Here is a 24,833-nt window from a genome sequence, read left to right on the forward strand (position 1 = left end):
CCCTAATGGTCACATACACAGCAACAGGAGCAGAGAAAGAAGAAACCAGGAGCACCTGGGAATAATCAGACGCTTGCTGTCATAAAAGAGAAAGTTAAAGCATTATACAAGAGCCACACCATTTTTGCTCCCCAACAAGTCAGGAAGGAAATTTTTATTGTGGAGGTGTGTTGAAGTTGGCAGGTAGTTAATATTCAAATTAGCCTACTATCTTTACGCAGGCATTTTAAACAGGGTCCGTAATAAATCTTTTAATTGAATGACCTTCTGGAGCACGGACCTGTGGTTGATCTGACTGAACACTGGATGTCACTATTTATACACACTATTAGTCATTTTGGAGGCATCAAAAGCACAACCCAGCCATGAATCTGAACAAGCCAGCCATGCCTTTTTCAAATTAGCAAGCATATGTATCTCTAATTACTGGTGTTCCTCAGACAGCAGCTTCAATGAGGCAATGCTCGGAGGCTGTTCACTTCTCCTGGTGGTCCCCTGCCCACCCAGCCTGCATTGCCATTAGGTGCTCCCTAGCAGGAGTGCCACGGCCCACCTCATATCTGGTGGGAAAAAGCCAAGGTTTGGGTGGAGGGATAACGGGCTGGATGCTCACTGCAGCCTCTCACAGCTGAGAGCTTACTGGGGAGCCGCAGTATCATTTATTTGCTGTTGTGGCTGGTCCTGAACAAGCAGAACGGCTCACCCAGAAGGACGGCAGATCCCTCCGCAGGACAGGTAACCTCCACGGAACACATTAAACAAGAGTACTACTGGATGGGACACTGCTGGGAAGAGCACCTCCTAACTGTGGTATCAATGCTACCCCTATAGAAGGATACAAAATAAGTAACTGCAGGCTAATTAACAGTTGAGCGTAGCATTGACCAGCATGTGTGGCAGGTCTCATTAACAGTGAATGTCAACAACTGTGAGGAGGCCAGTCCATTACAGTACTGTGAGAGAGTGTTTTTAGGAGCTAGGAGGAGGAAGAAAAGATGAGTATCTCTGAGTTCAAGGGGTATGGAAAGCAAATCAATGCTAGGTTAACTGCCAAAAAGACTAAGGACAGAAGACGGGTAAGAGGAGATAAAGATTAGGGTACAGCAATGTGCTCAGAAATGAGACTGACTATTTTTGTTTCTTGAGCTTAACGTAGTATTTTGGTCTTTGACTTCTCAATATCATAGGAAAAGCATGTTACGTATGCTTAAAAGCCTTTGAAATCTTGTTAACTCTACCTGATTTCAAAAATTTACATTAAAGAAAATATGATCAGAAATACACACTACTACTCTGAAATGTACTCCTACAAAAGCTTAGTAATTTTAGACCTTGATTCTCAACAGGATTTTCCAGTGTATTCAGGTGTCTACCTGTCACTTCGCATCCTTAAAAAGGCTGGGACCCTTGAAATGTTGTCTCTTCTGCACATTCTTAAATTCCATGTTCTTTCAGAGAGATGTAAAATTTATTTTTAAGTAGCCTTCAGTGCTTTGCTAATTTAAAAACAAAAAACAAAAAACAAAAAAGTTTTTTGTTGTTGTTGTTTTTTTTGTTCCCCCCCCCCCCCCCCCCCCCCCCCCCAAGATCCTGCCTGGACAGCAAAATGTCTAAAACTCAGTAGCTATGACTGGAAATGTCCAGTTGGAAATTATCTGTCCCAAATCTTATTTTATTGCCAGTATTTCAAATATTTTTTGAGAATTCTGGGCAAAACATTCTTAGCTACAAAATTATATTTTAAATTTGAGAACAGTGATCTGTTGAGGTGAAGCTCGGGAACAGATTTTGCTCTTTCCTAAGCCATTTCTGGGTTTATATACAGAGTAGTTCTGCTAACACAGGTAATCTGTTCAGTGGGGCAAACAGGAGTCAAGTGCAGCTATAATATATTAATATGGTATTAATGTTGTTGTTATCATATATTATTATGGTATTTATAGATCATATACAAACCTCTCGTATATAATGTTTACTAAGCAGCATTAATTTTGCCTTACTTCTATACCACTTTGAAATTGGGTAGGGGCCAAATATGCCTTTTGCACAAACCTATTCAGAATCTGGAAAGGCAAAAGCCGCAGTGCAAAAAGGCAATGTTCTGTCATCTTCTCAGACACAAAGCAGTCAAGGGCCACCTGAAAAAGCAGTGCTAAAATCCTGTAGTCTGCTGCCTCGGCTTTCATGCAGAGACCTGTTAAGACTGCTCACAGTATGTAACAGCCGATGGCTCTCTCCCACTAACAAGGTGCAGAGCATTCGTTCTCCACATGCAAAATTCCAAGCACCAAGCCAAACTGAAAGAGAAATACGCTACACATTTGTTGATTTTTTTTTTATAATGCCCACAAGCATCTACAGATGTGATCCCATGTAATGAAGCACGTGGCCTTAATCTGGAATTATTTGCAAACAGCAGGATTTGCTGGCAAAAGGGATGGCACTCGCTGTGTTATGAAAGCTGTCCCTCTAAAACCATGTTTGGTTAGCACCTATGCCCTGCTGAAATTGGCATAGCTAATTCTGAGTAGGAATGGCGCCAACACAGCAGATGGGAATGAGTGCAGGCGTGCCAGAGAGCCAGCGTGTTCATCGGGTCTGACTGCTGGGGACAGAGCTGCGACATGGCAGGCTGTCCAGAGCTTCTGGGCTCTAGGTGCAGAGCATAAGAATAAACAATCTCCTCTGTAACCATGAGTAAAATTAATTATAGTAATTTAAAAATAGTTTGCCTGAGACATGCGAAGTGTGGTATTCACCACCTGACTTGGAACAGCTATTTCCCTGGGTTCTGACTGTCACTGGGTCTGGGAGGGCAGGACCTGGCACGGGCTTGGTGCTTTCCCACAGGCTTTCTGCTGAGCATGGCAGACCAAGGAGCTTCAGGATGATAATGGATGTTCTGTGTTTATACTGAGCCTTTTGGGCAGTGATCCCAAAGCAATTTGCAAGTGTGTGAGAATTTAGACTCACACTTGGAAGGTACATCACTTACAATTGAACAGATGAATCTTGCATGTACTAATGGCTATGGTTCCATCTCTCCCCACCCCCAGAGACTACAAACTGGATCTATAGTCTCTCCAGAGAGGGTGGAGGAAGAAAAAGTCCTTCTGCCACAGTCCTGGCATACATATATGTACCCTGCATTTGCTCTTTACAAGGCCAGTTAAATAAATTTTACAAACAGCCAGTTAAATAAATAAATAAATAAATAAATAAATGCCCCCCCCCCCCCAAAAAAAACAGTAAATCCTATGTTTTTTCGAGCACTGGACAGCTACCTTTTCTATTTCTCTTTGCAGCTTGTCAACAGCCAAATATAGTTCCCACAAAGACTTGCCCAGAACCACTTACATGATTCTAAGAAACAAAAAGTCCAAAAATCTCATAAACATAGCTTAGGTACTAGTGTTTAAAAACCATGAATCTTGGTGTTGCCATTCCCCTTGCACAAAAAGCCTGTGCTTTCAGAAGAGGCCACTAACAAAGCATCCCTCCATTTGGGGTGTCTTTGACTTCAGCAACCAAGGTTTATGGGTATTTCTTGAAATGATGGTTCTACTGTGGCCAAAGTCTTGGTTGTCTGTGCAGTTCTCTGGATGTCTGTTTTAGCAGGAAGTGTGTATCATGTGAACAGTGTTGTAATTGCATTGCCAGCTGTGTGCTCTAAACAGTGCAGCCAATGTGGTCAACCTCCAGCTGAACACTGTTTTCTGTTAGAAAAGGTGTTTAATGCTGTTAATTAGAATAAAGACCATTGCTGAATTTATTCTAATTTAATCTCTCTCAGTGATATTCTGTAAACTAACAATGTCTGTGTGTGCTATCCGATTGCCTGACTGATCATTTCAGGTATTGGCTGTTCTTTGCAACACAGCACAGAGACCGCCTGAACCAGCCATGGGAAACATGAATCATCTGAATAAAACACCTCGCTCACAGGAGTTCAGTTTCTTAAGTAACAAATGAAGAGGTACTCTAATTCCCCAGGTTCTGTATTTTCTGTGTGTTTATAATAAATAATTTGATTAAGCATCAATAAATTTTTTCATTACTGCTTTTTCTCAAAAATCTATTTCCAAAAAGTATTGGGGTAGATACATAACAATGCTTAAATACATGGAAACTCGTCCTGAAGGTGGCGATCGTAGCACATGCGGCTATAGATGGGAAACATAAAGCGAAACTATTTGTGAATCTGTCAAGCATTTCATTTTATATTGCAAATGCAAATAAATTATAAATTAAATGTAGCATCTGTTGTTTTGTTGTTTGTTTGTTTGTTTTTTCTTCAGAAGATTGATAATTTTTCCTGAAATAGAAAATAAATTTCAAAAACAGAAGATTGTCTTTGACCTCATGTCATGCTGGGCTTCACAAAAGAGTGGCTATATTACTACATATTTACACTGTTTTGTAACATCCTGAAACCAACCAGCAGAACCTGAACACTGGACAACAGAGCTTTGTTATCCAGAATGAGAGTGATTCTACTTGTCTTTCCTGACAGGGCTGCTTTGGAGCCTTGGTCTTGCTTTCCTCCGGAATCCAGTAGCTAGGATGAAGATGAGAACGCCTCCTTCCCTTGCTTAATTTTTGCCATAGCGGAGTAGTTTCCCTCTTGATAATACTCCAGTTTTGATGTATAATGGCTATCGTAGTAGTAGAACATATGCATATAATCATTCTGTTATTTAAAACAGATCTTAGAGACCCAAAAATGATACGGCAGGGATTACCACAATATTTGCTTCAAATCACATCAAAAGTCTCCATAGTATCTGCATACCTTCAGAGTTTTGCTAAGTGCAGACATGGTCTGCTGTTTGTCTCTGTGGTTAATGCCATCAGTTTCTAGGACTTGGGTGTTAAAATAATCAATGGATAGTTGAGCAGAATGCTCTATAGCCTAAATTAGTCCTATGTGGTTAACTGCCTTCAGCTCTTTACTGAAGGGAGACTAAAAGAAAATGAATCTGAGCAAAAAATAGCTTGGGTAAGTACTCTGGGGGACAAAGATCACTCAAGAAACAGATTCTCCCTTTCCCCTGTAAAAGACAACTTTACAATGATGAGAAAAAGGCTTCCATCATCTGCTTTCCTGTAAAGCATCACATGCAATGCAGCCAAGTTAGCAATTAAAACTTCCGATGTTACTTATAGCAAGATTTGCCAACTACCAATAATCAATAAGACAAACAGGTATGAAGAGTGTACTCCTCAAAGCAGAGACATATAACTATGGCTTCATTCCTTCTTTCCAAAGCTAAATCAGTTTAAATATTGTAAAGCTTATTAATTCTGCTCTATATACATGTAGCTTCTTCCCACAAGCAATTGCTCCAGTTCTCTGGTCGTCGTGATTGGGAAGAGTCAGCCATGCAGCAGTGAATGGGAGAGGTGCATGATATTCTGTGCTGAAACGTGGCCCAGGCAGTGGAAAACACTGACAGACCCTGACTTTGTAAATCAATATCAATCAATGCCCTACAAAGTACAGCATAAATCTGGAAGTTCTGGAGAGCTAACCCTGAAGTAATAACACCACTCTACGTTTTAAAGCATTTCAAAAGCATTAGGACATTCTCAGGGGGCTTTTGATCTAATTTCACCCCCCTTTGGGGCTCTTCCAAGAACTAAGGGTTATTGGAATATATTGGTTTTCCAGACATATCTCCTCTTCAAAACAGAACTTTTAGAAACACTAGTGTGAGTGTGCGATATGCTTGGAGGTACTAATCCTCTTCTGGGAAGTAAAATTCAGCCTGAAAGAATAGGTTTTGATCTAGGAGAACTATCTATTTAGACTTTGAACAATGGGATTCTCCTGATTAGCTAAGATTTCTCTGTCAGCAAATACAGAACATATAGTCATCTTTTACAAGTTATTCATAATGAATATAGAATACTGACAGAGCCTTTGGTGCAAAGCACTCTGGACAGACATTTATTCAATGTTGTACAGTGTTTTATTTGTTGCATTTCTAGATATATTATTGCCTAAATTCATCTCTGTCTGAAGAAAGACCAACCTACACATAGCAGACAGAAATGCCATTTTACAAGTACCGTGACCAGCTTCCTTATTACATGATTCCTGCATGGCAAACCGAGCAGGCAGAAAGGCTTGCCACACCTCTTCAGGAAGTCACCAGAAAAATTCTGTCTGTACACCATGTGTGTTCTGCCAACACTCAGGTTGTGTGACAGTCATGGTCTGAAATGCGCAGATACCAAACCACTGAGGGTCTCAAAGTGAGACTGGGCCTTCCCGTGGTGTACCTAAAAACACAGACACAGTGACCAGAAATCTTTGTGGTTTGAGTTGAAGGGGCCTAACTGGCCCTCTCTGGGAGAGACCCCTGGAAAGCCAGGAATCTCTTTCAGGAGATTTTGTGAGTGTGAGACGACATTCTCAGTTGAACTTAAGAGTTTCAGGTACATGGTGAGCAATTCACGTCAGTGCCTGGTAATATTATGGAGAGGATTATCCTTGAAGTTACTGAATGGCACCTGTGGGACAATGCAGTCTTTAGTCCCAGCCAACATGGGTTCATGAGGAGTAGGTCCCGTTGACTAACTAGATTTCCTTTTATGATAATATCACCATCTAGTTGATCAAAGGAAATCAGCCGATGTGATATTTTTGGATTTCAGTCAAGCTTTTGACACAGTTTCCCATAGGATCCTACTGGACAAAACGTCCAGTATACAGCTAAACAAAAACATCATACGATGGGTGAGCAATTGGCTGACAGGTAGGGCTCAAAGGGTTGTGGTAAATGAGGCCGCATCAGGCTGGCGGACGGTCACCAGTGGGGTCCCCCAAGGCTTGATTTTAGGGCCAGTCGTCTTCAATGATTTTATAAATGATTTGGATGTAGGACTAGAAGGTGTTTTGAGTGGGGCAATCAACAACCACATGAAGTTTAACAAGAGCACGTGCCGGGTCCTGCACCTGCGACGGGGCAACCCTGGCTATATGTACAGGCTGGGCGATGAGACGCAGGAGAGCAGCCCCACAGAGAGGGATCTGGGGGTTGTGGCTGACTGCAAGTTGAATATGAGCCAGCAGTGCGCCCTGGCAGCCAGGAGGGCCAACCGTATCCTGGGGTGCCTCAGGCACAGCACTGCTAGTCGGTCGAGGGAGGTGATTTTCCACCCTACTCCGCGCTGTTGCGGCCTCACAAGTGCCGTGTGCAGTTCTGGGCACCACAGCACAAAAAGGACATGAAACTGTTGGAGAGTGTCCAGAGAAGGGCTACAAAGATGGTGAAGGGCCAAGAGGGAAAGACGTATGAGTGGCTGAGGGCACTGGGCCTGTTCAGCCTGGAGAAGAGGAGGCTGAGGGGAGACCTCATGGCGGCCTCATGAGGGGGAGTGGAAGGGCAGGTGCTGATCTATTCTCTTTAGTGACCAGTGATAGGACCCGAGTGAATGGTGTCAAGCTGCGACAGGGGAAGTTCAGGCTGGCTATCAGGAAGAGGTTCTTCACCAAGAGGGTGGTTGTGCACTGGAACAGGCTCCCCAGGGACGTAGTCACGGGACCAAGCCTGTTGGAGTTTAAGAAGCGTTTGGACTGTGCTCTTAGTCATATGGTCTGAATTTTTGGGTAGATCTGTGTGGAGCCAGGAGTTGGACTCAATGATCCTTATGGGTCCCATCCAACTCGGGATATTCTACGATTCTATAAGTTGGAAATTACACCATTCCTTAGGGCACCAATGAACTTCTCTGGGGACCAAGCAGCAGGTCAAACCAATAGGAAATAGAGTGAGATTAACAGAAGTCTTTCTTTATGAAGAACTGCTTGAATTAAGCTGAACATGGTCCCCAGAGATCAATAACTGTGTTTCTGACTCCTCCTAAAAGCAACAGCCGAGTTGCATGTAAAATATAATATCAGCTGTTATGCCTTAAGAGCAACAATAAACAAGTGTTTAATGGTGGTTTTTTATGTTGCTCAGACCAAACAGCTTGTGAATGCATTTTTGCAAAGCATTCCAGAGCAGGAATCATGACAGAAAATGCACAACATTCCTGAGACTCCAGGTTGATTTTAGGAACTGACAGGAAAATATGTGACTTGAGAACAAAAAGCACAGTCTGTTAGGGCATGTAAGATCACCCTGGCAAAGATGCAGAAGACATATAAAATGTACTTTTGGATGGGTAATAAATACATTTATTTTGAGGTGAATAGAATTTAAATATTCACTGGTATGTCTTTGGTAGGGTGGTGTTGATCAGCAGTACAGCAGCGTGTAAGGAATTCCACCAGGGCAGCACCCACACTTGCTTTATGTTTTTTTTATTCGTGGTGCTGGAAAGGCTTGTTACCACAGAGGCGTGTGGGTGGATTCTCATTTTTTTTCAACAAGAAAAGTTCTGACTAACTGGTAAAGGTTTTGCCACTGGCACGTATATCTTCCTTGGTGTTTGCGCATGTACTTCTGTTCCCAAACCATGGGTGCAAAGTGTGAAATAGAAAAAAAAAAAAAAAAAAAAAAAAAAAAGCTAGATCTGCTTTTCCTAGCCTGAAGGCCAGGCAAGGCCACAAACACCCTCCCACCCCGCGGCCCTATGGAGGCTCCGTGTAGGACAGGGCGGGGGCGGGGCTGAGCGCGGGGGCGGGGCCACGCGGGGGCGTGGCCCTCCGCACCGCCCCCCGGCGCTGCCAATGGCGCCGGTACAAAGTGACCTTGGCGGCTCCCCCCCACCCCTTCCGCCGCGCTGCATCCGGGCGCCCGCCGCCGGCCCCGCCGCGCCTGCGCAGAGCCCGCCCCTCCCGCAGCGCCAGCCCCAGCCCGTCGGCCCTGAGGAGCGGCAGCCGCAGCCGGAGCCGGGTGAGTGGCGGCGCCGCCATCCGCCCCTATCCGCCGCCATCCGCCCCTATCCGCCGCCATCCGCCCGGCCGCCGCCACCCGCCCGCCCGGCCGCCCCCTCACCCTCTCGCTCTCTCCGCAGAGACGCCGGATTGTGGCCCCCGGGGACGCCGCCCGCCGAGATGTTCGCCTGCGCCAAGCTCGCCGCCTCGCCCGCCCTGGTGAGCGCGGCGCCCCCGGCCCGCGGGGAGGCCCCGGCCGCTCCTCGCTGCGCCCCCCGGGGCCGGGCGGCGGCCGCGGGGCAGCGGGGACCGGGAGGGGCCCTGGGGCTGCCATAGGGCGAGCCCCGGGGGGCGTGGAGGGTGGTAGGGGGGCGGCGGGGCCAGGGGCTGCCTCGGTTGGGGCCGGGATCCTCGTCAAGGTGAGGGGCCCCTTGAGGCGGGCAGGGCCGCGCAGCGCCCGGCGGCTGGGCCTGGTGCGCAGCGCCCCGCTGTAGGTCAAACTCCAGGCAGTGCCCGGCCTGCGCGGGGCGGGGGATTCTTGCCCTTGTGAAGACAAGGGGCTGACCTCCTTCCAAACGTCCTCTCTGGCCTGCGGAACAGCCCCTCTCGCAAGCAGCAGGCACGGCACGGCCTGCAGGAAGAGCTTTGTGCGAGAGCAGGGATGACCTTAGGCGGCTGGAAGCCCAAGGACATACGCAGGCCTCTCGTGAAGGAAGATTCATTCATTTGTGCCTTGCTAGGCTTCAATGTCTACACTACGTCCTTGCATTTAGCGACCTGGGAATTCATTTTGGAATACTTTATTTTCTCATTTTAAAACGCATATCGCTGCCAGCTGGTGTGTTTCCCCTTTACTTGGTCGCTGTTTTGTTACGTTTCCTGTCAGTAGGAATAGCTTCATTGAATAATCTAGCTATTCACAAAATGTCATCTGAAAACGGTGCTATCAAATTGCATGGCAGCATTTGTTTCCGTATAATCTACTGTATATCCAGCAGTGCAAAGATTTCTGTCTTTCTGTTAAGACAAATGGGTTAGCAGATGATAGTCTTAAAACCTTAAATAAGACTTTACGGGAACAACTGTAATCAAGTGTTTCTTCTTCATAACTTTTTCCCTCCTTTTCCAGATCCGTGCCGGATCAAGAATCTTGTACAGACCAATTTCGGCATCTGTGTTCTCTAGGCCAGAGGTCAGGACTGGAGAGGTACCTTATATACAAAATTCTGTATCTTCCTAAATTACCTGGTGAGCCTGAATGTTCTCAGCCTAGAGTTGTACTAACTCAAGATTCTCTGCTTTGAAACCTACTTTATATCAAACATCTAATAACACTTGTTGCTGTCCTGCTGTTTCCCTCTGAGAGAAGTCCTTTGTGTTTGACATTGATTGCTTTCAGGTGAATGGGTAACATTCTGAAGTCTTTAACTCTTGGTTATAGTCTCATCCCTTGCAAGAGTAACTAGGCTCTGGTTCTAATGCAACTTTTATAACTGCAGAATAACACTGTATCAAGCTGGTCATGGAAAATGATCTGTGTCTGAATATAATGTTTTCTCATGTTTTGTTTTCTTAGGGCAACTCAACACTTAATGGGGCCCAAAACACTGTCTCCCAACTAGCACTTAGAGAATTCCAGACTAGTGCTATCAGCAGGGACATTGACACTGCTGCCAAATTTATTGGTGCTGGTGCTGCCACAGTAGGTGTGGCTGGTTCTGGTGCTGGTATTGGAACAGTCTTCGGTAGTCTAATCATTGGCTATGCCAGGTAATCACTCTCTCTCGTATAAAAGTCTTGATTTATGTGCAGATGTATCTTGATGCAGCATTTGCAGATAAGCTAAGTTGTAGTAAGGATCATGGAACTGTAATAAATTCTGTTAATAATTACTAGTGTTAAACACAGCTAAATAGCGTGACACTGCAGGATGGCTCTGATAAATGCAGAACTTGGTACAGTTTACCTGGAAAAGTGACATGGAAGAAATAAAATCATTAGAGTGGGTCAACGTGTTGGTCACTCAAGTTCAGTGTTCCAGTATTCTGTTCCAGAATGGAATTCAAAATCTAACCTGGATCTTTTTCCATAAGAGGGGAGAATCTCTAAAGAGAAACTGGATGAAACAGGCATAAAATAAGCTTTAATTCATTATTCTTTCAACCACTGAAGACTTGATTATATCTTATTTCCTAATAAAGAAAAGGAGGCTCACCTACATGAAGAAACATAAGTGTTTTCCATACAAAGCTAAAATGTTTGCTATTTTTTTAGTTTTGGCATGAACATGTCAATAGATGTTGTGGAATATTATTTAATGATACTATGATGGTTTTCCTGCCTCTCCCAACATCACTGCCACCACTTCATGTAGGGATAATTCATTGCCTTTTTGTAACAAACTGCTACATACTTGTTTCTTTGCTCTACATGGTTTCAGTTCTTTGATTTCATTGTGAGCTACTTAATGTTGTAGACATAGTCTATTTGGAATAGAGTTCTAATGTTACAGATATTAAATAAATGTATAAACCATAATGGTTCCTGCATGGGACGAAAAGTAAATTCAAAGGCTGAATATAGTCATATAGTCATAAAAGCTATGTTATTTCGGCATATACAGTCTGCATAACCCGAATTTAGTCTTAATTGCCACGACACTTGTCTTCAATGAAATCCGTGCTAAAAAAATATAACAATTTGTGCATGGATTTACTGGATTTCCTGTTATAGAATCTGTGGAAGGGAAGTATGAGCTTTTGAATCTGTCAGGTACATTAAACTGTGTATGAAAAACATCTTGAACATAAAGATAAAAAGGTCTTACACCTTCGCTTTCTTTTAGAAATCCTTCTCTGAAGCAGCAGCTGTTCTCATATGCTATCCTGGGATTCGCCCTGTCTGAAGCTATGGGTCTCTTCTGTCTGATGGTTGCTTTCTTGATCCTATTTGCCATGTGAAAGGAGATCTGCCTATAATACTGGCATTGGAATGTAACTCTGCATATTTTATGGGACTCCCAAAATGTTGGTGTCATGGAAATTGATGCTATTTCCAAAGTCATTTCATTAAAGATAACAACTTTAACAACTGTCAACCTGTCGCTTGCATTTATTATCTTTCTCATTAGGATATCTGGAAGACAGCATCTTGTTTTTCAGACCCTGGGGATTTGTCCTGTTAATGACATATCACATAGGACCCTTAAAACAATGACTTCAAGTCAAACATTTTTAATGTATGTGGGAGCAGTACGTGTTTGTAAAAAATCAATGCAGCCTATCCTAGAGAAATCAGGATACACTGACACAGCACGAAAAGCTGTATTGCTGGCCTTGTTCCTTTACCTGTTTCAAACTTATCCAGAGCTGTTTCTGTGCACAATGTGTTTTTGGTTTTTTTTGTTTTTTTTTTTTTCCACAGACTAGCTAGCACACAGTATATTTTTGCACTGCTTGGTAGAAGGAGCCAAGCAATCCACAGTCATAGGAAAGTTCTGTTTACCTTTGTTCCCAGTTACACAATGAATTTTGATCACCCTAGAACAAATTTTGTGCTTGGTTCTGACCACTATCCAGGTTGAATTAAACTACTGGTCAAAGGCATTTAATTGTGGCTAATAAATGTTATTCTCTTACTTAATTAGAGCATTCTTAGCATCACCTAATTAAAACAGAACTTCCAGCTTCCTAATTTTGTAAAGGCAGCCTTGTGTTTTCTTCTAAACTTTTTTAATAGCAGTAGGATCAAGGCAATTTAACAAAATGTATGCAGTATCAGCCCTTGCTTCTCACAGCATCTGTCTTCTAATAACCTAAATGCATTTAAGTTATCTACATATACAGCAACATACTATGTGCTCTTACATACTAACTTGGTGGGGAGCTTTGAACATTAAATAATAGATCTGATCTTTCAAATATAGAGTGGACTTTGGAAGAAGGTGAGTAGGTTTATGAGCTGCCTTGTCCTGCTGTTACTTGAATTGAGGGAACTGGTGTGACCTGTAAGTATACTGTCCTTCAAGAAATGGAGAAACTCACTCACAGCTCTTAGACTGGTGTGAGATGCAGGTAAGGCCTTTGTTTTAATCTGAATTTAAATACGGTGTTCGTGTAGCCTAACTTGAACCTAGCATAAGAGGCTACTTCTCCTGTATTTTCTTTGGAGAGAACAGTCATGTCTGCAAAAGGATTAAACATTACTCTGGAAATACGGAAAACAACCTTTTATTTAACTGCAAGTTTGAGTGTAAGATGTGTGGTATCTTGAAGTATTCAGATCTAGCGTGGTATTAGTAGTGCCCTGTGTGATATCTAGAAATGGTTCTCTGGGGATTTTTTTCCCTAGATGTAGGGCAAATAATGATTACTGGAATTAAAGCTCATCTGTGTACTGCTGTCCTTCTGGCAGTAGTTACATCTACTTACCTGTATTTCTTTGTTCTCCCTGAATCTTCATCTTCCGTTCTTTCAGTGCTGTAGAAATCTCTGCAGGCCTCCAAGGTTGCTAGTTTGCATTTGCCAATATCTTGGACTGGTCTAGGCTGATAGGGAAGCTGAATTACACTCCCAGCTCTACTTAATGCCAGATAAAAATTAAATTTGTGGATTTAAATATATTTGTGTGTGTCTATATATATATTCTATGGTATTTAGAGCTAACTGGAAATTCCTCTCTAATTTCTGCTCTCCAATGGAGAATATAATGAGCTAAGAATTCGGTGAGTTTTTTCTCATCACTTCAGACTTGGGTAATTGTTTTAACTCTACATGTAACTGCTAGTCTGTTCTACAGTCATTAACAAGAATTGTGTTGAAGTTGCTTTTAATTAATAGCACTCTAATTTCAATAAGAGCACTTAATTCAGGTTTCAGATTTCTTTATCACTGGGATTTGGCCTACCAAGTAACTTCAGCCTTGGTTAAGCCTAGCTCTGGATCAGTTAATAATACTTAGAAGTTGGTCTACATATGAAATAGCTCTGCTGAGTTACGATTGTGTGCTTGGTGTAGGGAGTTCTGGCTAGCAGCTGTTCTGGAACCTCGATAAGGAAGCTGAGTGACTACAATTACTGGACTTGTATCCAGTCCTTTCCCTTGTGGTTCACTTCTGTCAACATGTAGTCTTCTCTTTACGGTCAGCCTTGTTTGAAAGGCAGCACATAGACAGATTTCACACCTGACATATCTTAGTAGTATCTCTGCATCTCCCCAAGCTTGACACATATTAAATCACTCCACTCACTGGTTAACATGGTCCAAAACCAAGCAAAATTGCTGTTAAGTTGTGCTAACTTTGGAAGAATTGGATGTCAGCGTTACAGATAAAGACTAATCCAGCTCTTTCAAAACATGGAGGCAAACCTTCAGGCAGGGAGGGTTATCCTCCTTATAGACAATAAGAGCCTTAGCCAATGAGGAATGGGTGGGTTTTTCACATCCTAGGGCACATGGACTCCCTTTATTCCTTTATTTTCCCTGTTCTTGAAAAACAGCGTGCTTTCGCTGGTTGTTGGAGCACTTAAACAGCTCAGTTAAGTTTGGGTGGTCTTCCAAAAAAATAGGGTGTTCCTAAAATGCTCACAAAAGAGATAACTGTAAAAACCATTTATTTGAAAACCATTTATTTGTCTGCATATTACAAAGATATATATATATATATATTTATTTTTTTTTAGTGACTGGGTAGCAGTGATCTGTCTAAAAGGACTTGACCACCTCCATAAGAGCTTACATCAAGAAACATTTCTCATAGGTCAGAGAAAACAGATATAAAGTCCCATGAAGCAACAGTAGGCTTCACTTTTCCTGAAACCTTTGTTGTTGTGCTTTCAATTTGGGAAGACTGATATCCTCCAAACTAAGGACTCTGTTCTTGGATGAAGCTAGCTGCAGCAGAGATCTCCACTGTCTCTGAAGTGCTCTGCCTGCTGTTCCAGTAGGTTCAGCATCATTCCACCTCTGAAAGTGATGTGCACGAGTGTTATCCTAATGTGTGGTGAAAGAAATGTTTATTTTAACCAGTTATGTTGTTATGTTTTTGCTGCAGGCAAGTGATTCATGCTTCCAGACCTGCTTCTTTCTTTGTTTCTTGTTTTTCCCTGCTTATACTCTGTATGTGTTCTCTGCAGCAGTTTGAGGCTAAAGGCAAAAAACTTGCAGTTGAGCCTTCTGCTCAGACTCAGGATGGATGCCATGTAAAGGTAAATCTGAAACCGAAGAATACCTGTTTCAGATGCAGCTCTTAGTTGCTCTGTGCAGGAAGTTTAGAACTGCATAGATTTTTGTTCCTTTCTGCGGTATCTCTTGTTTGAGCCTTTCACGGCATACTTCGTAAAGAAGAATTCAAATTAATTAAACGGTTTTATCCCACTTTATCGTGAAGGCACAGTACAGCACTTCTGTGAAGTTCTACCAAAGCATTTGACAAGAAATGAGGCATACCATGTTGACTTCTGCAAGTTCAGGGAAACGGGCGATGCCATTTACATAGCGTAGAATTTGCTTATGCTACTGGAACTAATACTGTATTTTAGAAGATTTTTTTTTGTTGTTCATACTATCAGGTCAGGATTTTGATCTTTCTCAGGAGAAAGGATTGGTAGTTTAAAATTTCATCCATGGCTGGGAGCACATACCAGCTAAACTGTGCTGATGTCTATGATTAGGGTATTTTTGAATTCATCCAAAATGTTTCCGACTCCTTCTGTGTAAAAAAATTAGGTGAAGCTGCTTATGTTTTATGTTCTTTGTGCTTTGCTGCAGTGTTTTTGGTGGAGTGGTAAGTTGGAGGTGTTCAACAGAGCTGTGGCCACAGGCAGGAGGCAGCTCCGGCCCACTGGGCTCCCCTGCGGGCAGGGCTGTGGTGCGTGGCGGAGCGGGGAGTTCAAGGAACGTATCCATGGCAAGGGCTGAGCAACATGGATGTGACATGATTCAAGCAGAGCCCCCAGCACTTCAGAGCCACCCTGCAGCAGCAGGGCCGGGGCTGTGCCGCAGCTCCTCATCAGCGCTTCCACACGAGCCCTCCCTGAGTGGTTTTACCCTGAGTGCAGGAGGAGGCACGGATCTCACAGGGCTTGGCTCCCAGGCCTGAATTGTACAAGATGTGGCCAGGGAAGCCTCAGGGCAGGCATTTAAGATCCCTGGCGAGGCAGAGATGGGTTTTACTGCTCTCAGTAGTAGGCAGCCGCCTAACGACCTGCTGTGACGGGCCCTGACCGCCCGGCAGCCAGCGCCTCGCCGCCGGCCCTTGCGGTCACCCATCCACGCGCAACCCGCGCGGCGCCCGCTTAGCTTCGGCGGCGCCGCGGCCACACCCAGCCGCGCGGCGCTTCCGGCCGCACAGGCACCCCCCCACGGCCCCGACCGCCCCGCCGGCGGCGCCCAATCGGCGGCGCGCGCCGCCCCTCGGCGCCACGTGACCCGCGCTCCTCCGCCACCCGCGGAGATGTCGGCGGCGCTCTCGCGAGAGGCGACGGAAGCCTGTGGGGGACCCGGCCGTTAACGCGCGCTGCGGGCCCGGTGAGTTTGTAAACAGCGGCACCGGGCCCCTCCCGGCACCGCCCGCCCCGCAGCGGAGCCCCGGGCCCGGCCCGGGGGTAGCTCCGCCGCCGCGCGCCGTGCGGGGGCTGCCCGGGAGGCGGTAACATGGCGGCGCCGCTCCGCTCGGCGGCCGCCCCCTCCCCCACCGCGGCCTGCGGCTCCCGCCGCCCCTAGAGCCGGGCGGGGCCGGCACCGGGGCCGCAGCGCCGCAGGTAGGGGCGGGGGCGGCCGCGGCGGGGCCCGGGCCGGCCTCCCGGACCTGCCCTGCCCTGCCCTGCCCCAAGGCTGCGCGGCACGGAGGGCCCGGGCCGTGCCCGGCGGCGGGCGGCCGGGGCGCCCCGCTGCAGGCGAGAGGCGTGGGCCCGCCCCGCATCGTGCGGCTCCCGGGGCGCCGCCGTGACGGGTGCGGGTGGCTGCGCGGGGTCTCGGCACGGGGGGGTTATCGCCCCGGTGTGGGGCATGGGGGGGATGGAGGGGGTGTTGCCGTGCTGCTCCTGTGGTTTTGTCCCCCCGCAGCCCCGTTCGTGAAGTGGGAGCCGGGAGTGCGTTTCCGTGCCCCCGCCTCGGGCTCTGACACTCGCTTTTCTTTATGTTGCCTTCTCCCAGGAATGGTCGTTCTCCTCCCCAAATGAAGGTAGCCACCTGTTTCTTCATGCTAGAGCACAAAATTCTGATAGGGATAGAAATTCTGATTCATCCGCTGCTTTGCGAATAACTAACTCAGACTGAATTTTGTGTTTCACCTTTTAAAGTACTATCTTTATCCTCATCTTGTCTCATCTGTTCTGTTCACAGCTGTGAAAGGCCTTTCCCAAGCTCTTGCTGGCTGTAAAGCTACATATGGTTACCATTTGTTTTTTATTAAAAAAAAAGGCCAATGTTGCTGAACTTAAGTTTAAGTTACTGCTGTGTCTACATAAGATGGCATTAAACGCTAAATTCAACGTTCGTTTCAAGGATGAGGAAAACTTTTATTTGTGGTCCAGGGCTTCTAGTAAGTGTTTTGGATGCATCTTCAACTTCTCATTGAAACGTACATGGCTGCCCATTGATGGAACTCCAGCTGTAGGTGCAATTGACAAGCTATTGTCAGGTTAGGAATTCACTTGGATTCTCCAATCTAAGTTGGAAGAATCAAAGTTGGAAACTGCTATATTAAGAGAAGCAACAATTTTGACATGTTGTCATGAACTGCTTATTATAAATATGCATCGAAAGAAATGTGAAATAAAAATAATTCCATGTGTATGTGGGGTGAAGGTGCTTTTAAAAAAATTCATTATGAGTTTGTTTTACTACTGATGTGCCATGCTAATATTTAATCAGCTATTTGAGTCTGTGATCTTTTTCACTGTGCAGTCATATTTCTGTCCTGATTTAAATTCTAGAAATCTGAACATCTTTGTTATATCTTTTTCCAGAAACTTCTTGACTGTGCAACATGTAACATAAGGTGCTTTCAGGTCCTAAATTTAATCATGCATACTTCTATGAATAATTTTTGTTATCATGTTGCTACTGTGTTTTTGTGACAGCACTGAGTGGCCTGAAATATGCTGTTCTTTTGAATTCTATTAATTAAATTTGGGTGCATCTATTGCCTAACATTCCTCTCTCATCAGCTATTCTTTTACTCCCCAAACCATTAACTAAACTTACAAATGCGTGTTTACATTTAAAGAGTATCTGTTATTTCTAATATGAACATTTTTATGTCTTAAAATGATCTTGAAGTAACATTACCTATTTTCAGTGGAATAAACATGATTCAATAGTACTAACTTTTCTTTGTAATAATGGATTGCCTTCAAATTATCATGTCCTCCTGCATAACTTAAGCAGGTTTGTTTCAAATCAATAAGGTGCACTCTAAGAAGACGTTGAGTAGAGTTAGTGATAGAAATATGAGCTGATATTTAATAGCTATACAATAGCTCGTATTTCTGCAACTTGGTGCCACGCTGTTTCCAATTGTATTCTCTGTCAGTTGCACTTTAGCAGGAACTCAACCTGAGAATTTTTCTGTTAGCTTCGGTTCAGACTTGTGTTTGTCTTCAGTAAGTTATTTTGAGCAGTGCAGTGTGGTTCCATTTCTGGGTAAATGCCAACGGTCACTTACTTTGTTGCTTATAGGGTGGAAAATCAGTAAATCTCAATGAGCAACGGGAGTCCTGTAGGGAGATGATCCTAATATTTTAAGGATTTTTGTTCTTACTTGAATTCTAAATTATCATACTCAATGTTTGTTAGGTTGATGGACAATACTAAAACATTCACACCTAGGAAACTGAGCTGATGAAAGTAAGTCCTAGTATCTCACTAAGCAAATCATGAAAAGATCAGGGGAATATTAACTCTAAATTTCTTCTCTGAGGCTCACCGGCTTTTGACTTCTTTTTAAGAGCTGCGTTCACATAGCATGAACTTCCACTAATCAAGGCAGGAGCTGCCGTCCAGAAGCTAGGCCTGGGGACCTTTCTTTATTCAGTCAGTGCTCCCTGTCTACCAGAATTGTACCTCCTTATGCAGAAAGCCTGATCCTTCAGCAAAACCAAAGTAACTTCATTGTTTTGTTTCTGTACACGTGACTCTCTGGCCAGTGGACGTCTTGTTCTCATTTGAACTTGTTGAGTCAATCGGTCCTCACTTCTCACATGTTTTTCCTCTTACACAGTTGCTGCCTTCTTGTTTATTGTAAGTTAATTTCATACCTTCCTCAGTTTGTCTTAGATGTCAGTTACAAACACATAACTTAGGACATCAGGAAAAAGTGTTCAGCATTAGGCTTTTTAAAGAAGAAATCAGCTGTGTGCTGCAGGTTTTGCATTCTTCCTTATTGTTCCTCTGAAACTCTGAAACTGACCATGTGTCTTCTAGGAAATGGAACAGCCACTCTAGTAAGCAGCAGAGTGGCAGTAGTGAAGAAGTTGTTCCTGTTTTCCTCTTCGCCAGTTTTTGGGGCTCACAGCCTTCAAATGTTCTGGACTATGACCATCTGCAACATTCTCTTGCAGAATCTACCGAGTCACTTTCTGGTGATTCTGCTTCCTTTATGAGGAGGAAAGTTTGATTTTTTCCATTTTTTTTTCTCCTTCAGTCTACATTATTCAGTTTAGTTAGTTTGTTTGTTTTTTACAAAAAATTCTATGGTGGCATTACCAAAATACAGTTGGTAAGAACACTTTTGAAAGTGGTCTCTAATGGTGAAGTATTAATTACTTTTGATTCATCTTTCTTCTTTTGCATTACAGGAAAGTGAAAAGATAACAAAAAGCTGTTCCAGTCTCTCTGGGTAAGTGGAGTGATGGCTTTTTCTTCTAAAATGGAGTTGTTGATTTTATTTACTTTAGTTCTTGTAAAAGTATTACTTATTCACTTTACATCTTGTAAGTGATGTATTCTACATGTAAACATCTGATTTTTACTGAAAGTAAAACTTGTAAGGTTGACTGCCTGTGTGGGAATGAAGATCAAATATGGGAAGTGATTAAAATTTATGCTGTACAATGCTGTATTCAAGTATTGCAAGTATAAAAGGTACTCTCTTTATTTTGATTTGCATTGACTAGTTTGGCTGCATGAGAAAGCCAGTGCTTTTAATTTTGGAGTGGTTACATTTGGAAAACAAAAATAGCTGTTTCTTTTTCTCATCTGAAGAGGCATCTCTGTCAAAATTCCTATATAGAGCCAAACGAATCACTAAATGTAGTTCTTCAGGTAACTGTTACTGTTGCTCTTGACTGTGACAAATATATTCAGTCCGCTTGACTTTAGTTAAAAGCGAATGTGGAGATGAAAGAGTTACGCACTTCAAGTAGAAATTGTAGATTGATAAAGACTCTGAAAATCTTTGACCTTGCCCTTTTATGTTACAGTTTTGTTTTATAAGATGGAACTTTTAGGGTATGATCTAAAAAATCTTATGCTATTAACTTCAAGCAATTGATGATTGAAGCTATGATGAGGGCTACGTTAAAGCTTACAGAGGGTTAATAACTATACACTAAGAGTTTATGGTGCAATAAAAAGGGGCACAATCCCAGATCAAATGTAAAGAATAAAAAAAAATGTTGAATGTGCATGGTTAGTCTTGAGAAAATGCAAGCATTGGAAAAATACATCACTGATGGTCTAACTTAAGCACTCTGTGATGTACACACATAAGAGAGACTCAGTGCTAACAGACTACCATAATTCTGATTTGTGTCCAAAATCTAATACATTTTTTTTAATCCCACTTGCTCGTTGTGTTTTCTAACCAGAATATGTAGATGTGTCTGTAAGTGGTCAGCCTAGCTGCAAAATGTGGGTTTGCAACACATGTAAGCTGGCAGACTCAGACTGTCCTCTATGGACTGTCCAGTTCAGGCATGTGTGTGGCAGCATGACACTCGTGAGAATGTCTGCTCTTTCTTGCTTGCGGGCCATCAGAGGAATGCTGGAGGAATAGAAAAATTCTAAGGGGTTTTGGTGCTTTTGTTTGTTTCTTTGTTTTGTTTTTCCTTCCAGATTTTGTCTGTTTATAGTTGTCTGTCTTCTCAGCAGATCCCATTCTTTTATGTTCAGTTCAGGTTGTTTTCTTCTGTGCTGTTTGTATCAACTCCAAAATTGCAGGAGGTTGCTACAGGGTTTAACGTAAGAAATTACAGAGTAAGGCTGCATAGTCCAGGAACAAGTTAAGGCATAAAGGTCTTTTGGCATATAGCATGTTTGATGCTGATAAAGTGTTCAGAGGTTTTAGGAGCAAGTCTGACAAGTATTAATAGGTATGTGTAAATTATTTTTCTCAGCAAATTTGGAGATGTTTTTACAGGATTTATTAATATACATGCATACGTTTTAAACAGCTATTTAAATGTTTAATAGAATAAATTTGAAATGAGGTGTCAGTTGGGTTTTCCATGCTTCTGACATGTAGGGAGTTAAGAGAAAACAGAACATTTACCAGTAAAATAAGCCAACAAGACATTGGCTAAGCATACTATTCTCTTCTTTTACAAGTTGTCTACAGGAATGTATTTTACAAGCAAGCCTCGGAGGATGCAGTAATAGTTTCCAGAAAGTGTACTTTAGATGTTTAATTGAAGTCTTATAAAAATATACAAATGATTGTTGAAGCTATTTTTGTGGTACACATAGATGAACTCTAGTGTGGTGTGTCATAGAAACACCTTTACTTTTTAAGTAAGCACGCGGTCTTAAATATTAGTAAAATGTTTTCAAACCTTACTGTTATCGTTTCTCTCTGTATTTAAACATGTATACATACTTGCAGGTATATAGTTTACTGTGCTGTTTGCCTTCCAGATTATGAGTGATGAGGCATGTGACATTTTAAAGTACTTTCACTTCAATCTGGTTTTTCTTTGTACTGTAAATACGGAGTAAATGAACACCAAAAATGTTAGATTGCGTTCTGGTTTTAGTATCAAAATTGATTATACTGCTGAGCTTATTTGATGTTTTTCCTGCTCAGCTCTGATTCTGTTTCTCACTGAGAATTGCAGTGAGAATTTATAGGTTTCTTTATGCTATTGAAAGAGGTTAGGATTGGAAGGCTTGTAGAAGAAAGCTGTACTTCAGTGGATTGTAATAATAATTATTTCACTGAAGTATTTGATTTATCTGAAGAGAAAAAGTTAAGGGTGGACTTTCATTTTCAGATGGAATTGCTTCAAGAACTATCTTTTTCTTCTGGGTGGCAAGGTGTTTGCTTGTTACTTGGTTAATGAAGATGTGTAAAGTTTATCTGTAGCGTTTGGATTAGAATTTCGCGTGGGTTGGGAGAGTAACGTTTTTTTCAAGATGGCATTTATCTGTCCTCTGTATAATAACACATAAGGTAGTGTAATAGAGAAAGAAACTAGGTCCTTCCTTAGCCTTCTTTCTCCAGGCTGAACAAACTTAGCTCCGTGCTACTCCTCTTGTATGCAATAGTCCAGCCCCCTAACTATTTTGGTGGGGCCCCAGCTGGTTTCTCTACAGTTTGTCATCTGCTGTGTTTTTAAGGGCTCAAAGCTGGACACAGTACTACAGCTGTAGCATCATGAGTGCCAAATAAAGGAGAATAATCACTTCCCCTGATCTGCTTGCACTGCTCTTGCTAATTCAGCCCAAGATGCTGTTAGCTTTCAATGCTGCAAGTGACATGCTGCTGAATTGAGTTCAGTTTCTTGTCCTCCAGGAGTTACAGGTTCTGCCCCAAAGCTGCTTGACAATCATTTGGCCCTCAGCCTGTAGTATTGCATGGAATTATTTTGTTCTAGGTGTGAGCTTTGCATTTGACTTTGTAATAGGTAAACACAATCCTTACTGATGTGGCTAGACTAACGAATGTGAGCCCTTTGTTTTCCCATCCTGTCAGATCCGGTTTCTATTTAGATTTATAATGTCCAAGGTCTTGTTGGAATGCATGCGTGAACTCTTTTAAGTGCAAAAGCTTTAGTGCTTCAAGGGACTTTTTTTTCCTCAGATGTTAACTAGAATCCCTTTACAAGGCAGTATCTCACCAAGTTCCTTGTGGTCTGCAGTCGAGTAATATTAGAAAGTTCAGGACATGAATCTGTCTCCAACTTTTTTCCACTAAGTTATCCAGCAGGACAACACTTTGTTGTTTTTTTTTTTCTTTATAAACAGGATATTCAAAATTCACAAGCTTCACAAACTAAAACATGAAACCAGGTAACTACTTCATATGCAAATGCATGCTTTGGTAATATTTGTTTAAAAGAGAAAATGGACAGACAGGAAAAATTCATCTTTATAGATTGTGACCTAAGAAAAATGCTAACAGTGTGGGTGTTGTAGATTTTTATGGCTGATACTATGCATTTGTCAAAGACTCAGAGCAAGCTATATTAACAGATATAATGCTTTGTGAGCAATTTTGTTAATTCAAATCTTCATCCTTTGGAATAAAAAAATAATCATCTTCAGCCATTTCTGATAAAGATATAACTCTTCTGTTCATCATGTATATCCATATGTGTGTATTGCAGCCATATTTCACTATATGGTGCCCCACGATCAAGATTTAACAAAGCTAATTCCTTTTGAGACCTAAAGGAGACTGACCCTGCTATTTTTGAACCTACATTAAAAAAAATAATCTGCTTTGCATAGCTGAACAATGCCAGTGCTTATGGAATGGCTTTTAAGTGTCTGTGGAGTTTGAAATAATGTACAGTAATTAGGGTGGAATCCTAAAGCTTCATTGAGAAGAACCTTAGTTTTTATCCTAAAGCTTTAGTCATGAGTATTACATATGACATTGTTAATATTCTTTAATAGTGATAGTACCAAGTTCATAGTTTTAACAGTTCACAAAATATTTCACCTTTTCAGAAACTTGAGACAGGTTATGGACTCTCTGCAAAGAACAGCAGAGCAATCTCCATCCCTGACTTGCTTTGGCATCCTGTCTGCAGGACATAAATGTTTCCCTGGGCTGTCAGTGCCAAAGACTCTAAAGTTTCTGGCAGCCATTCATCTCTTCTTGGTTTGTGATCTCAGTCTCAGTATCCTCGTTCTGTTGAATGCATATATTTAGAAGTGACGCTGGAATCTCCCCCCGATGTTTTGCTTCTTTGCTATTTGGTGTCCATGGCCAAGGACACCGGGCTCTCCTTCTCCTTGAAGTAATACCCTTTGCAGCTGTTTTTACCGTACAGTCTTAGAGAAAAGGATCAGGTAATATATGCCCTGCAGATATGAATCTCTGCGGTATTACGTCTTAAATAGTTTGCTTAGGCTTATTTGAGCTGTTTTGTGCTTAGTGCTAAATGATGTATATTCTTAGTATAGTTAGGCAGCTTTCAAAAGCCTTACAACTTTTCATGACTACTCTTTTGGGGGAAGAGATGGATTTATTCTGCTTATGATCGTTAATCACAAAGACATCTTCATACATCAAGCCAAGCTGAGGTCAGAACTAACACTGTTAGATCTCCATACTTAGATCTCCATGCTTAGAGATGAACGTGTTTCCTCCAGAGTAAACCTTCAGATGGGTTAAGAGTGCTTGTCATCTCCTGGCTAATTAGATAAATTGGTGCTTTTTTTTTTCCCCTCCCGTTACTTGACCTCAGAATGAGATAACTTTAGTGATTAGTTACTCATCACTATTGGGTTTACTGATGTGACAGTATCATAATTTTATGTTTGCTGTACCAGTACTTCATTATTTTTAGTTGTTGATGTCACTCTATCTACACATTACTATTATGCTTGTCTAGCACAGCTTGACCCAATCCCATGCATGTCCCTCTTTCTCTTCCCAAAGTGGTCTGATGCTACCTTGCTTGTAGAATGAGAGTGTGACTGAGATGCGCTCTCTTTTCTCTTCTTCCGCCCTCTCTCTTTCTTCCTAACCCAGAAAACAGAGCCAGTGGATTCATTTTGCTTTGCTGGAACCCAAAAAAGGAAGGGGCTGAGGGAAAGGCTCATGCTACAGTAAG

At 42.7% G+C, this 24,833-nt stretch overlaps 2 protein-coding genes across 4 annotated transcripts in view; both read left to right on the forward strand.

Annotated features, from left to right (window-relative positions):
* The first annotated feature begins 8,694 nt into the window (after positions 1 to 8,694).
* Positions 8,695 to 11,927, forward strand: ATP5MC3 (ATP synthase membrane subunit c locus 3). The gene is made up of 5 exons (XM_084289346.1): positions 8,695 to 8,849; positions 8,971 to 9,049; positions 9,960 to 10,037; positions 10,407 to 10,600; positions 11,676 to 11,927. Exons 2-5 carry the CDS (start codon positions 9,011 to 9,013, stop codon positions 11,788 to 11,790), a joined length of 426 nt encoding a protein of 141 aa, XP_084145472.1. The 5' UTR covers positions 8,695 to 8,849; positions 8,971 to 9,010; the 3' UTR covers positions 11,791 to 11,927.
* A 4,329-nt stretch (positions 11,928 to 16,256) lies between these two features.
* Positions 16,257 to 24,833, forward strand: part of ATF2 (activating transcription factor 2) — a 51,401-nt gene continuing 42,824 nt past the window's right edge. For 2 of the 3 annotated variants that reach the window (XM_084288650.1, XM_084288652.1), the window contains exons 1-2: positions 16,257 to 16,356; positions 19,629 to 19,669. The gene's annotated coding sequence lies outside the window, so the exon portion shown is untranslated. Of the gene's footprint in view, positions 16,357 to 19,628; positions 19,670 to 23,013; positions 23,059 to 24,833 lie in introns of all 3 variants that reach the window. The other variant, XM_084288651.1, reaches the window with a different exon arrangement.

The sequence above is a fragment of the Netta rufina genome (genome assembly GCF_964035555.1).
Source record: "Netta rufina genome assembly, chromosome: 6".
NCBI lineage: Eukaryota > Metazoa > Chordata > Aves > Anseriformes > Anatidae > Netta > Netta rufina.